Source organism: Nanorana parkeri, unplaced genomic scaffold (genome assembly GCF_000935625.1).
Source record: "Nanorana parkeri isolate BGI_ZX_2015 unplaced genomic scaffold, ASM93562v1 scaffold883, whole genome shotgun sequence".
In the NCBI taxonomy this organism is placed as follows: Eukaryota; Metazoa; Chordata; class Amphibia; order Anura; family Dicroglossidae; genus Nanorana; species Nanorana parkeri.
This window is the reverse complement of record NW_017307151.1, coordinates 584,441-597,778: the sequence shown is the minus strand read 5'-3', so window position 1 is coordinate 597,778 and position 13,338 is coordinate 584,441. Positions and strand designations below refer to the sequence as shown.

Sequence of the window (13,338 nt, the reverse complement as noted above, 5' to 3'; positions counted from 1 at the left end):
CCAAAACACATTAAAGCAGAACTCCAGGCAGAATTGTTCTACCCCCACACTGCAAGATTAAGGGCCTGTTCACATGAGTTTCAGGTCCTGATCAGGTCCGGATCTGCAGACATGGTGCTACTGATGCAGCGCTTTTTGGCCGCGTTTTTGATGCGTTTGCGGTTTCTGACCGTACAAAATGTGACATGCAGTATTTTTCTGTCGTAACCTGAACGGACTGAGCACGTGAGAACTGTAGCCCATAAAACACATAGGGATACATTGGGATGCATTTTGAGTGCAGCAGCGTACGGATCAGGTCAGCACAGAAAACGGACGTCGTGTGAACAGGCACTTAAGCGCTTGTTTTTGTCTAGGTGCTACAGAAATATATCCACAAAACATGTCACCCTTCTAAGGGAATATTAAATGTAATATTCTGAACGTTATGAACAACTACAGTACATATTTTATATCTATATGTTTTAGAATCAATTTTGAATTTTAATATCTTGAAATGATAAAATGTGTTTTTGTTTGTAAAAATAAAAAAATACAAATTTTCTTGCAATGAATCTTTATTTAGTGCTTTATCCAAAGTCCCCGGTTTCTTCTCAATAGTTAGAACATGTTTAGGAATGATAGCACCTGAAGATTGTAAAAATTATTTGGCTTTGTTCACCCCCCTTTTCCTTATTTAAAATGTCCCATCACAGGTCTTCATGTGGGTGGCAAAGGGCAAACTGTCAGTGGAGGAACTTCTATTGATTTATTACCAGCAGAATGGAACTTCCCATGGCAGAAAACTTTTGTAGAACTGACACAAAAATCATGGATCTGAGGGTCACTTTTCAGGAGGGGATACAACAGAATGGGAATATAAATTTAGGCAGAAATTCAACACTCTACATCATGGCGCTAATAGACACAAGCTTAATATGCAGCTGTGACGCTAGCTAAGCTGATATATTCTCATGTAGCTTACATTTTGGCTCCTAGAGAGATAACAGATAAAAGGAGAAACTGCCATGAACAAATGTGCTTATTTTTACAGCTCCTCTTTATTGCTCAGACTCATACATACCCTCCTTGCCCCGATGACCTGTATGTATCTCTGCATTTACATTTCCTTGTTTGATCTCCATTTAAATCAACTTGTGGTTTGTTTTTTTAATCCACTGCACTTGTCTATATAGAATATGATTTTACAGTTCTATGAAAACCAAGCCTAAAGAAAGTTTTCAAAAGCTTGCACCTGAAAATACATTAAAAAAGGAGAACTATGGGGTAAGGGCTTTTCCCCATAGTTCTCCTTAGGGTAACGGGAGGACACAAACTAGCGTCTTCCCGTCACCCTAAGCTCAGTATACCGCGAGCTACAGCTCACGGTATACTGAAATGACGCAGCTGAAGCGGATCCCGACAATTATGTCTGGATCCGCCCAGCTGCGTGAGTGACAGCTGGCTCTGCCTATCTAGAGGCCTAGCCAGCTGTACCCACCCCCTCCCCTGTCCGTTCCGCCAGTCAGCGCTGGAGGATCGGAGCGGGGAGGCTCTCTGCCCGTGTGTTCGCTCACTTCCCGATCTACTGAGCCGACCTGTAACCCGGACTTCGCATTACTGCAATCAAGCAACACAGCTATGTGACGTCCCTGCCCCTAACCCATTAATAAACAGTAAAGCAGTACAGTATACAGTTATGCGAAGTCTGAAGGGAAGAAACCGTGAGAGCTGTGGAAATAGACACCTGTAGGAACACCCCAGGAAGTGTTCCCAGTAGACTTTGGAAGACCATTTTTCTAGAAAAGAAGCAGCAATGACCAGTGTGGATAACAGAAAAATCAAGTCTATACACTCTATTTTGCAGTTATGTTTTTTGTTTTTTTTATTTAAAAATGTATTATGTAACAGGGTCTCTTTTTTAACAAAACATCAAAAAAAGGGAAGACATTTCTAAATTATTTTTTAGTATGCTGTGTGTACAGGTACACATAACAAACATACAGAGGGGCTTTCTGACATTTGACTGCAAAAGTGGGAATACACTTTAACCACAGCGATTAGATTTTCTCCAATTCATATAAAGCCCCTGCGTGTCAGATAAGCCATTGTAACCCTTTCGTGTCACAGACATCAGGATTACGTCGGTGGCAGCTGGCCCGTTTACATTTGACTGTCTACATTTGTAAAGCCGGCTGCTGGAAGATCGCTTCCACTGGCCGTTAAAGTGGCCGCCCCCCCCGCCTTGTGTCCCCGAGCTCCTGAAGCCGAGCAATAAGCTATTGAAGTGCAATCTGCACTCCAATAGGTTATTTAGAGTGAACAGTGAAACAAAGGGTCTTTTGGACCCCTAGTGTCACGTTAAAAAGAGGACCCGTCACGGCTAATATGCTATCACATAGGGGCTTGTAAGCCTCCCTATGTGATAGCAATTTAAGTTAAAAAAAGGTCAAGCCCCCCACGAATTCACATAAACACACGTCGGGTGCGCCTATGTACAAAAACGATGATCCGCTGCACATGTTGGGCATTATCGTGCACGCCAGAGTGAGAGAAATAATCCTAGGGTCAATATATACGTTCGACTTTTTGGGGTACTGAATTTGGTCGCCATTTCACGGACGCGTACAATTTTTAACCCGGGCATCTATTTACTAGTTGTAAACGCATATTTTTGGGGCACTAAAATTACATAAGTGCATTTTTTCATAAATTTGTGGTTTTAATAAAGAGTTGTGCGCATGTCCTGCAGCATAAAAATTGGCAACTGCCACCATTTTTTTCTACAAGGTCTTGGCTTTCAGAAAACATATAATCTTTAGGGGGGTTTGAAGTAATTTTAGGGCCTAAAATGTGGATAAGAACATGTGTGCAAGTGACAAAACGGCCTTGGCAGCGAAAGGGCGAAACATAATCAAGTAGCGGTTAGATTATGAAATGGTCTTCTGTGGCTTTTACCTGCAACCAACGTTTTTAAAAGTTGCATCTCCATTGTAGTTGCAGTATTTCCAAGCACAGATTCCAGTGTCTGCAGGTAGGCAGCATCCAAAGAGGCCAACAAATCGGAATTATCTTCAGTGACTGTCTGCAGACAGTAGGCTGGGGATACAAAAGCAAAACGCTGTAGATTTTTTCCTTTTCAGAAGAGAATTTAACAACTCTAAAAACAGAAAACAAAAAGGATGCTACCTGCAGAAATTGCTAGCTCCAGGTTTGTTGGGAACTTGTTTAGGCACTGGATAACAATATCCACACAGTTTTCCTTGTTAAAGACGGATAGGGCTTTACTATTGCTTTCACTGTGGGGATGCAAGAATGAAAAATCATTTAGTTACTGTATGATATCAAAGAGCTCAATGCAAGCAAATAATAATGTTCTTATCTTCAAAATGAACAAGTTTATTTCAACAAATATTTATAGGCTGTTTTTCTTAAAACACTTAAAGAACTCCGGGAACATAAAGACCATTACCATTGCATTGTGGCTATCCCCGCACTACAAGGGTTAAGTGCTTGTTTTGTCTAAAGGGACTCAAAATGAAGCAAAATTACTTACAAGATCCTCGGTACCGCCAGCCCCCTCAGGCCTACTAGACCGGTCCCTGCAGTCTCTCCTCCCCAGGCCCTGGCGGTCTATGGACCACTGGCATCACGTCTTATGCAGGTCCACTGTCTGGGATTAGACACGAGGACGCCGAGGGATATTTCTACAGCTGGAGCGAAGGGGGAGAGAGGAGAGTGCTGACCGCCATGGCACAGAGGATCAGCTGAGTAAAACTACTTTGAGCCCCCTAGACAAAATGAGCACAGTTATGCTTTTGATTTACCAGTAGTTCTTCTTTAAGCACGCCATACACTGTTGGAACTTCTTCCGAACATTCATTTGAAATAGTTCCTTGGAGCACTCGATCTTGCCATCAACTAATTTTGTTCGAAAGTCCACATGTGACCAGGACATGTGACCATGTAAATCATATCAGGGGAGGAAATGCTTTTTCCTGAGATCTCATGAGATTACAGGAGGAAATTTCCTAGCAACGCACTGCTGATGTAACCTTCCCAGGATGCAACATTACATAGTTTGCGCCAATATGGACCAAGAAGTAGATAAACTCTATTTGTATGTAAATGTAATACATGTTTAACTAATTAATATGATTTCAAATCAGCATGTCGAGCTGCATGCTGATGGGGTTTTTAGTGAATGGGAGTAAAAGGTCCACTTTAAAGCCAATGATTATAACTGAGCAGGGGACGGTTACCCCTCTAACACCCAAAACATTTTTCTTCTGTATATTTCTGTGTAAAAAACTTAATACGCCTATATACGTCCACTACAGGACGGAATAAAAATAAAACAATCAAACTTACCACATATTCCACAGAACATTAATAGCCTGGTTTGCAATATCTTCAGCATAGTTCTTTGGTAAGTCTTTGCCGTTCATTGATGGCTCCAGGTTAGAATCTAAACCAGGGGAACACTGTATCAGGGAAAGAAATAACACGAGAGAAGTTATTAGTTTCTTATTTCAGTCTGAAGATTTCAAATCTATTCACACTAAAAATGCAAGGGAATAAAGAAAGAAAAATAGATTAAAAGCATGAGTTAAAAAAACAAACAAACAACAACAACAACGAAACGTACCAGTCAAGAAGTCATTCAAACTGTGGGCAAGATCAATATATTTCCAAGGAAGCAGCAATCACATTTGCCATCCACCTCCAATTTATACTTCAGACTGCAAGGACTACCTTGTTAACATTACAAAGCGGTTTAGTAGACTTGTTTCTGAAAATCTACTTTAGGGCCAGTGCAGACCTGGGCGATGCGGAAAGCGTGCCCTAGGACTGCGCAATCGTGCACAATTGCAAACAGCGATTGCCGTGCAGCTCAACTCATTTCCATAAGGTTACATCTGAGTGGCGATCGCAAGAAAAAAAAGGTACGTGTACCTTTTTTGCAATACACAACGTACAGCTATTTTAGATGTCACCAGTACACCATATCGAAGTGAAGAACACGTCTGTTTATTGATGCTTCATGGCAAAACAAATAACGTTTCCCCTTCATTAGGCTTGAAATGACAAAGATAAAGGGGACCCTGTGTGGCCCTAAAACGTTATTTGTTTTGACATGAAGTCACAATTAACAGACGTGTTCTTCACTTCAATATGGTGTCCTGGTGACATCTTTAAAAAGTTTCAGTATTGGCGGCGCCATCCGCGGTCATTTCGAGCGCCCACGCTGACAGTCATACCCGGTAAGGAGTGCAGCAGGATTCTGGAATACATGTGCTGCCGTTTTAGGCATTATTAGAAAATGGCACCGCCAGCGAGATCGGCAGTGGAGGGCGACTTCGTGACCACACGGCAATCTGCACGGTATCTTGCACGATTGCCGCACGGTCACGGATCGCCTAAGTGTGCACCTGGCCTTATACAACACTTGCTACTGAACTGATTCTGGGAATGCTAGTTGCCTTTTATGCCGTCTTTAATGCCTTCCAAGTCACTAACCCAGAAGTATGAAGATTAGTCAAGTCATAAGGTCGTGTCTACATACCTGTTTGGGTTTTGTGTCTGAAAATATTCAGGCAAAATAGTCAGCCTCTTGGCTACTAGCATGTCCATAAGGAGAGCAATGGCAGCTTATAATTTTTCATGACGGGTCCCAAACCATGGAAATTCAAACTCACCCCACCTCAAAAAGTTCAATAAAGAGATGGAAAGGGCAAGGCCAGGGTCAACCTTTACAAAAAAGTTTGAGTTTTGCACGTAACTTCGACACTGTACGTGCCGAGTTATATTAGCCTCTGTAATGCTGGTAACTGCTGATTCTCAGCAGTTCCAGTCATTAATTAATGCCTCACTATTGAGATATTCATTAATGAAATAGTTAAGCTTTTTTAAAAGCTTCTTTCTTTCATTAATGAAAGAATGAAGCCTTTACATTCAGAGACGGGTTCGCTAAATAGCGATCCCGTATCTGACAGCTGAAGATAGCAGAGAGGTAGCAGTGACTCACCTCTCTGCTATTCGTTTTGACAGCTGGAGAGCCCGATGTTAAATGATACATTTCAACCACTAGATACAAAATGTATCTATTGAGTGAAATGTATCAGTTTTGATCGTCTAGGAACGATCAAAGACCTTTAGTGAGATCTGATTCTGACATGCTGTCAGGATCAGTCTCTAAAGTTATTATTAGCTGTTCCTAAGCTTGGAGCAGCCTGATAATAACTAAAAATTTTAAAAAGTTAATTTATTAAGCAGTCATAGTGATTGCTTGATATAAACTGACAAAAAAAAAAAAATTTTTTTTTACACTTATTTTTTTTACAAAGTGTAAAAAAAAAAAATGAAAAAGTGTACAAAAAATTAGGAAAATAAAACGTTTATATATAAATATATTTGTATACTATAATTATTATTTAAAAAATTCTAAAAATAATAATAATAATCAAAACTTGCTGCTGTGGAAGAATCACACAGCAAAAATGTAAAAAGTGTGTCAGTCATTTAGGAACAGAAACTAAAAACTAGCTCAGTCATGAAGGGGTTAAAGACGATCTTCAAGAAGCATCTTCTCGTGTCTATCGTTTAACTTACGCTTACTTCCATCAATTCAAGGAATAACCTGCTTTAAAATATCTGGCTTCGCTGCTGCACTCCCAATACCCCGCATTGTACTGATCCCTGATCCCTATAGTGAAGAAGCTGGTTCCATAGAAGTCTACTGGGATATCCTGACTTCCCAGGATGTTGCAGAGTGGAGCTCAGGCACACAGATGTAAAATAACAGTGGAGGAGCTGAATTTCTAAAGCACATTATTGCACCAACATTACATCTAGAATCATATAGAGACAGCTTTTGGTTCTAAACATATTTTTTCACTTCAAGGTATGGCCTTTTAGGCACCAATCTTACTCCAAATCTGCAGACCTTGTCTCTTTAAAGGAGAACTATGAGGTGTGTGATTTCCGCTCATCCGACCTCAGAGCCGACCTGTGACAGCTTTTTTTGTCGATCGGGAAGTGAGCAGAAACATGCACCGATGCGCTGGTGCGGGCACAGCTGGCTCCGCCTCTAGACAGGCAGAGCCAGCTGTCACTTATGCAGCAGGGTGGGTCTGGACAGTATTGTCAGGATCTGTAATAGCCCGCAATATACTGAGCTTTGGGTCACGGGAGAAGGTTAATATATGTCCTCCCATGACCATAAAGAGAACTATGAGGAAAAACACTTACCCCATAGTTCTCTTTTAACAAGGTGACATACTCAGCAATAAATCAAAGGAAGGGAAAAATGTTTTCTAATAAGTCAGGTTCAATGTCAAGTTACAAACCTCTCTTAATAGAGCCACTAACGGGGTCATGATATCTCTGGTCACCATGTCATCACATACTTCAAAGCCTCCACATGTGCTTAAGTTCCTTCAAGAAACAGAAAACAAGGAGACATAAAAACATGCAAAGTTACAACATTTTTCAGCAAAATAAAAATAGCAGTTTTGATTAAAATGCCTTCAAAGTGAAATCTAGTGAAGCAGTGTGCTTACCGTAGGGCCCCAGCTGCTGTTTCACGCACCGCCATACATTTATCAAGTAACAATGGTCCAAGGCATCTAACTGCATCTTTCTGTAGAAAAGAAGGGATGACTTGTCTTTGCTGGACAAGCTTGGAGATGTTGGCACAAGCAAATTCCCTGACCTCCGGACAGGGGCTCTGCAACTGAGGGAAAACACAGAAATCAGATTTACACATTGAAAATGGAAATAAACATATCAGAATCTTTGAACTATACAAAAAGAGACCCTGCAAAAATACACTCCGGGGAATTATCAAAATTGGAGCAGACAAAATCTGGAGCAACTGTACATGGCAACCAATCAGCTTCTCTCTTTCATTTTTAAATCTTAACTGAACAAAGTGAAGAGAGAAGCTGATTGGTCATCATGGACAACTGCTCCAGTTTTGATAAATTCCCCTCACTAACTATTATTAGGTTAGGGATGCACCATTACTGGTATCGGTGCCAATACAGAGTATTTGGGGCGAGTACTCGTACTCGCCCAAATGCTCAGATATTTATCCTGACACGGGAACTTCCGAGGGAGCATGGAGCTGGTGTCCTGGCCAATCAGGAAGCGAGGTCAAGACCCGCCTCCAGGTTTCCTGATTGGCTAGGAAGAGCGCTTCACTTGTTGCTAAGCAGCCTGGCTCCCTGACCAATCAGGAAGCCGGGTGGCACATCATGACCCGCCGCCCACCTTCCTGATTGGTTAGAAAGTCAGGCTGCCTCAGTACATGAAGCCAGAGTCCTTTCGATAGAACACCAGCTTCCCAGGCAATCAGGAAGCCGGATCATGATCCGCGGCCCAGTTACCTGATAAGCCAGCCCCGCGGTACCCCGGGATGCCTGTATCGGCGAGTACCGGGAAAAAATATATCGGTACCTGATCCTGAAAAATCGGTATCGGTGCATCCCTACTATTGAAGTTAAAAACAGAGGTTTTAGTTGCACAACTTTTGCAAAATAAGCGATAGTCGCACTGCCGCCTCAAGGTCCCTCTGTGTACTGCGGTACTAACTCTAATCTACGAGAGCCTCCATCTTGGAGCATAGATAACAAAGGATGAATTGGGTGCAGGATCACCAGGAAGTAGCCCAACCTTCTTAAAGGCACAGGGACACCCCAGGAGCCCCACACATCACAATGGCAGCTGAAGGATTTGGTGTGGGGACACACTGGGGGCTTCGGCTGCCATTATGATGTGCGGAGCTCCCTGTGTGTCAATATGAGCAATGATTCTACAGCCATCAATCACTGGTAACACTAAACTGACGAGCGGTAAAAGCTTTCAAAGCGTCCCCTTGCTACTTCTGGGTAATGTCATTTTTTGCAATTTCACAGGCGCGCACAATTTTAAGGCTTCACATGTTTGGTGTCTATTTACCCGACATGACCCCATCTTTTATATTTTACCAAAAAATGGGTATTATGTTCGGTTTCTCTGTACTACATTTCATTTTACTGTATTGTAGCCTAAAAATATGGGATTTGATAAACATTTGCACAAATATCACGTGACATCAAAAAAATGTAAACTAGCATTTTTGAGAATTCTATAAGGCCTCTGCTTTCAGAAAATATATAATTGTTTGTGGGGTTTTAAGAGGTTTTCCTGCCAAAATTCAGATTTTTATCATGTGTGTGTAAAAATTAAGATTTCTCTGGACAGCAAACTGCAGAAGGAAGCTGATTGGTTAGTGCATAGCTGCTCCAGTTTTGATAAATTCCCCTCAATTGGAGCAGACAGAATCTGGAACAGTTACCCATAGTAACCAGTCAGCTGCTATCTTCAGCTTGTTCAGTTACACTTTCAAAATGAAAGAGAGAAGCTGATTGGTTACTATACAACTGCTCTAGATTCTGTCTGCTCCAGATTTGATCAACACAGATTCCCCCACTCCACCTATTTGCTGGAATCACGCCCCTTTTTTTTTTTTCCTCAATCAAACTTTATTCAACAGTCACCAGTGATTACAAAGCAATCACGTGTAGTTGTTCCTTGGCGTTTATGCACCGATCTCTACGATATGCACAACATGTACCGAACAATTACTCATATAAACACAGCAGCAGTGACATTCTTGCCCCCATCCCGGACAGTGTCCTCTCTACGATCTGTCGGGACACACTCATGGAAGCAGCACTCTGCTGACATGTCACACAGGAAGACCATTCACACTGATCTCACTTTGTGCAGAAGGTCTTCGGCATGTAGTGACTCCCCCTCCGCCGGATCTTCGGGATCTGTCTCCTGTTTGACAGCTGCGGTAGGAGCATACACCACCGGCTTAAACCTTCGAGACCGGCTCTTCCCCATGATCAGTCAAGAAGGGGAGGTCCCAAGAACTTTATTGAACGTACAGCGTGAGGGCAGCCAGGCTTTTTTTTTTTTAAATAACTTTATCAACATTTTATTCCAAAATACAGATGTGAACTTTGCTTGGTCTTTTCAGTTGGAAAAGTTATTGGGGCTTATTTATGGGATCTGAAAATTATGAAGAAATCAGTTAATAAACTGCACTGGAAAATGTAATTTGGATAAAAATTGGTTTCTATTTTTCTGGAATAGTGAAAGTAGAGCTGGAGACAAAACTTTTTTTTTAGTTTTGTATACAGTAAGGATACATTCACACCTTTACTTTAGGTGTGATTAGAGATTGCTGCTGCAGGAATCCGAATGCTACATTCACACTAGATGTGATTAGATGCGTTTATATGTATTTATAATGGTTTTCTAAACTCGTATTCCGTGCATCCAGAAAGTATTCAGACCCCCTTCACTTTTTCAATTTTGTTATGTTGCAGCCAGATACTACAGTTGTTTACATTATTTTTTCTCCATTAATCTAAACATGGTACTTCATAATGACAAAGCGAAAACAGAATTTTAGAAATCAGTGGCGGACCTATGGAACAATGGGCCCTGGTGCAAGATTTTTTTGGGGGGCCCCAGCGCTGCCTCAACGTGTGCTTGCAAACTGCTCTGCCTCGTTCTGATCTCACTGTGGGCTGCAGGCCCGGATTCCCCACAAGGTCACCGAGGCCCGGCCTCGGGGCGGCAGGGCGCAGAGGAGCGGCAGCGTTGTCCTTGTGGGGAAGTTGCCCTCTCTACATTCAGTCCTGCTTTGTACAAGCAGGGCTGAATGTAGAGTGAGGCAGACGATTTTTTTGTTTGCATGTGAAATCGGCAATGTCACCGATTTCACATGTAAACAGTGTGCAGCCTTCTCCCCCTTCCCCCTGCACTTACCTCTCTCCTTTGGTTCTGTCCTCCGCCGCCGAGTCCCGAGTCTATGAATGCAGTGAGCAGAGCGGCAGGGTTAAAAGTAACCTTGCTGCTCCGTGTAGACTGTACACAGTGAGAGGGGAGAGCTGTGCTCTTCCTCTCTCACCTGTCACAGGAGTTCCAGCACAGTGCTGTGCTGTGCTAGAACTCCTGTATTGGAGGTGACAGGGTAAATAAAGAGAACCTGTCACCTCCAATTGCTATCACACAGGGGATTGTTCTGCCTTGCCACTGGTCTAGTGCCTGGGCCTGCTAGGCCCCCCCAGGCTCAGGCCCCGGTGCAGCCGCATTTGCTGCACCGGCGGTAGTTCTGCACCTGTTAGAAATCAATGTGAATTTATTAAAAAGAAAAAAACTGAAATGTCACATGTACTTAAGTATTCAGACCCTTTACTCAGCACTTAGTTGAAGCTCCTTTGGCAGCAATTACAGCCTTAAGTCATTGGGTATGACGTGACAAGCTTTGCACACCTGGATTGGCGGATTTTCTGCCATCCTTCTTGGCAAATCCTCAGTCAGTCAGGTTGGATGGGGACCATCGGTGGACAGCCATTTTCAGGTCTCTCTAAAGATGTTCAATAGGGTTTAAATCAGGGCTCTGCCTGGGCCACTCTAGGACATTCACAGAGTTGTCCCTAAGCCACTCCTGTGTTGTCTTTGCTGTGTGCTTAGGATCATTGTCATGTTGGAAGGTGAACCTTTGGCCCAGTCTGAGGTCCTGAGCGATTGGCCCAAGAAAATGTTTGCCCAGGGTCCGATCAGTATTAAAGACGGGCCTGAGCGCTGTGGAACAGGTTTCATTGAGAATCTCTCTGAACTTTGATCCATTCAACTTTCCCTCAACCCTGACAGTCCCCCAGTCCCTGCTGCTGAAAAACACCCCCACAGTGTGGTGCTACCACCACAGTGCTTCACTCTTGGGATGGTATTGGGTAGGTGATGAGCAGTGCCTGGTTTCCTCCAGACATATCATTTAGAATTGAGGCCAAACAGTTCTAGCTATGTTTCATAAGACCAGTGAATCTTGTTCCTCACAGTCTGAAAGTCCTGCAGGTGAATTTTTGCAAACTCCAAGCTTTCATGTGTTTTGCCCTGAGGAGAGGCTTCTGCCTAGCCACTCTGCCATAAAGGCCAGGTTGGTGGAGGGCTGCAGTGATAGCTGTCCTTCTGGAACTTTGTCCCATCTCCATACAGGATCTCTGGAGCTCAGCCATAGGGTTCTTGGTCACCTCTCTTGATGAGGTCCTTCTCCCCCGAATTCACAGTTGGCCAAGTGACCAGCTTTTCGAAGAATCCTGATTGTGCCAGACTTCTTCCTTTTGAAAATTATGGAGGCCACTGTGCTCCTGGGAACCTTCAATGCAGCAGAAATGTTTTTGTAGCCTTCCCCAGATCTGTGCCTTGCAATAATCCTGTCTCTGAGCTCTGCAGGGAGCCCCTTTAACCTCATGGCTTTTGCTCTGATATGGTATACATTGTCAGCTGTGAGGCCTTCTATAGAGAGGTGTGCACATTTCCAAATCATGTCCAAGCAATTTAAATTTACCACAGATGGACTCCAATCAAGGTGTTTTTTTTCTTTATTATTTGTTGACATGACAGCACCACTGTGGGATTGAGATTGTGTGTTTTTTTTTTTTTTATCTTTCAATTCCTTGTTCTCTAGTGGGTCCCTGCAGCACTTTCCCCCTGCCAGCTTGCCTCCATCAGCTAACTGCTGCTATGGAGGCACCTATGCGTACTCGTTCCAAGCCGTGGCTATGTGCGTCCATGGAAACAGCAAAAAGTTTTCCTGGCACACTCACAAGCTAGCATGTAAATAAACTTGTCTCACACTAAGGTTAACACATGGAATCACACACAGCCCAGCGGCTGGCCACGCCACTCCTCTCCACCTATTTGGTTGATTGACAGCAGAAGGAGCCCATGGCTCCTCTGACCTCATTCTCCTCCCCAGCAGTCAGGAAGTTCAGGACAGAGGATCGATTCTAGGACCGGCAGCGATTACAAGTGTCACTGACAGGTAAGTTTGGGGGGGGGGGGGGTGACAGGGCACACAGAAAGGTACAGGGCATTTCTTTTTACTTTAATCCGGAGAATGCATCAAGGTAAAACATTCCCTGCCTTTAATACTACTTTAAAGTGACATTAAACCTTTTTTTAAATTATTTTTCTGTAAGGGAGGCACAGATTGTGTCCAGATCTGTTCTTTTTTTTTCTAAACATTTGGTCATGTTGGTCATGTTTCAGATTTGTCAGATGGCACTGCCTGCCAAATGTAACATGCTGTGTAATTTTTACCCAGCCGCAAAGCAAAGGATTGCAGGCGCAGCAATGTACAGTATACAACATTGTCAGGCTGCAATGCTAAGATAGCAGCAGGGGGCTGAGGAGCCATAAAAACCACTGATCAACTCTCTGATTTTACCAACCCTCAGGCTCCCATCAAAACGAGGTCTAAGGGAGGTTTATAACTTCCTGTCAGCTTTTTCTTTA

The 13,338-nt window shown here is 43.0% G+C and overlaps 1 protein-coding gene across 1 annotated transcript in view; it reads right to left on the bottom strand.

Annotated features, from left to right (window-relative positions):
* HEATR3 (HEAT repeat containing 3) overlaps positions 1–9,884 on the bottom strand; it is a 25,997-nt gene extending 16,113 nt beyond the window's left edge. The window contains exons 1-6 of the mRNA XM_018565742.1: positions 9,745–9,884; positions 7,542–7,714; positions 7,329–7,416; positions 4,351–4,463; positions 3,169–3,278; positions 2,938–3,078 (exon numbers count right to left, since the gene is read on the bottom strand). Coding sequence (XP_018421244.1) covers positions 2,938–3,078; positions 3,169–3,278; positions 4,351–4,463; positions 7,329–7,416; positions 7,542–7,714; positions 9,745–9,873 — 754 coding nt within the window. The 5' untranslated portion in view covers positions 9,874–9,884. The remainder of the gene's footprint in view (positions 1–2,937; positions 3,079–3,168; positions 3,279–4,350; positions 4,464–7,328; positions 7,417–7,541; positions 7,715–9,744) is intronic.
* Between the last annotated feature and the right edge of the window lie 3,454 nt (positions 9,885–13,338).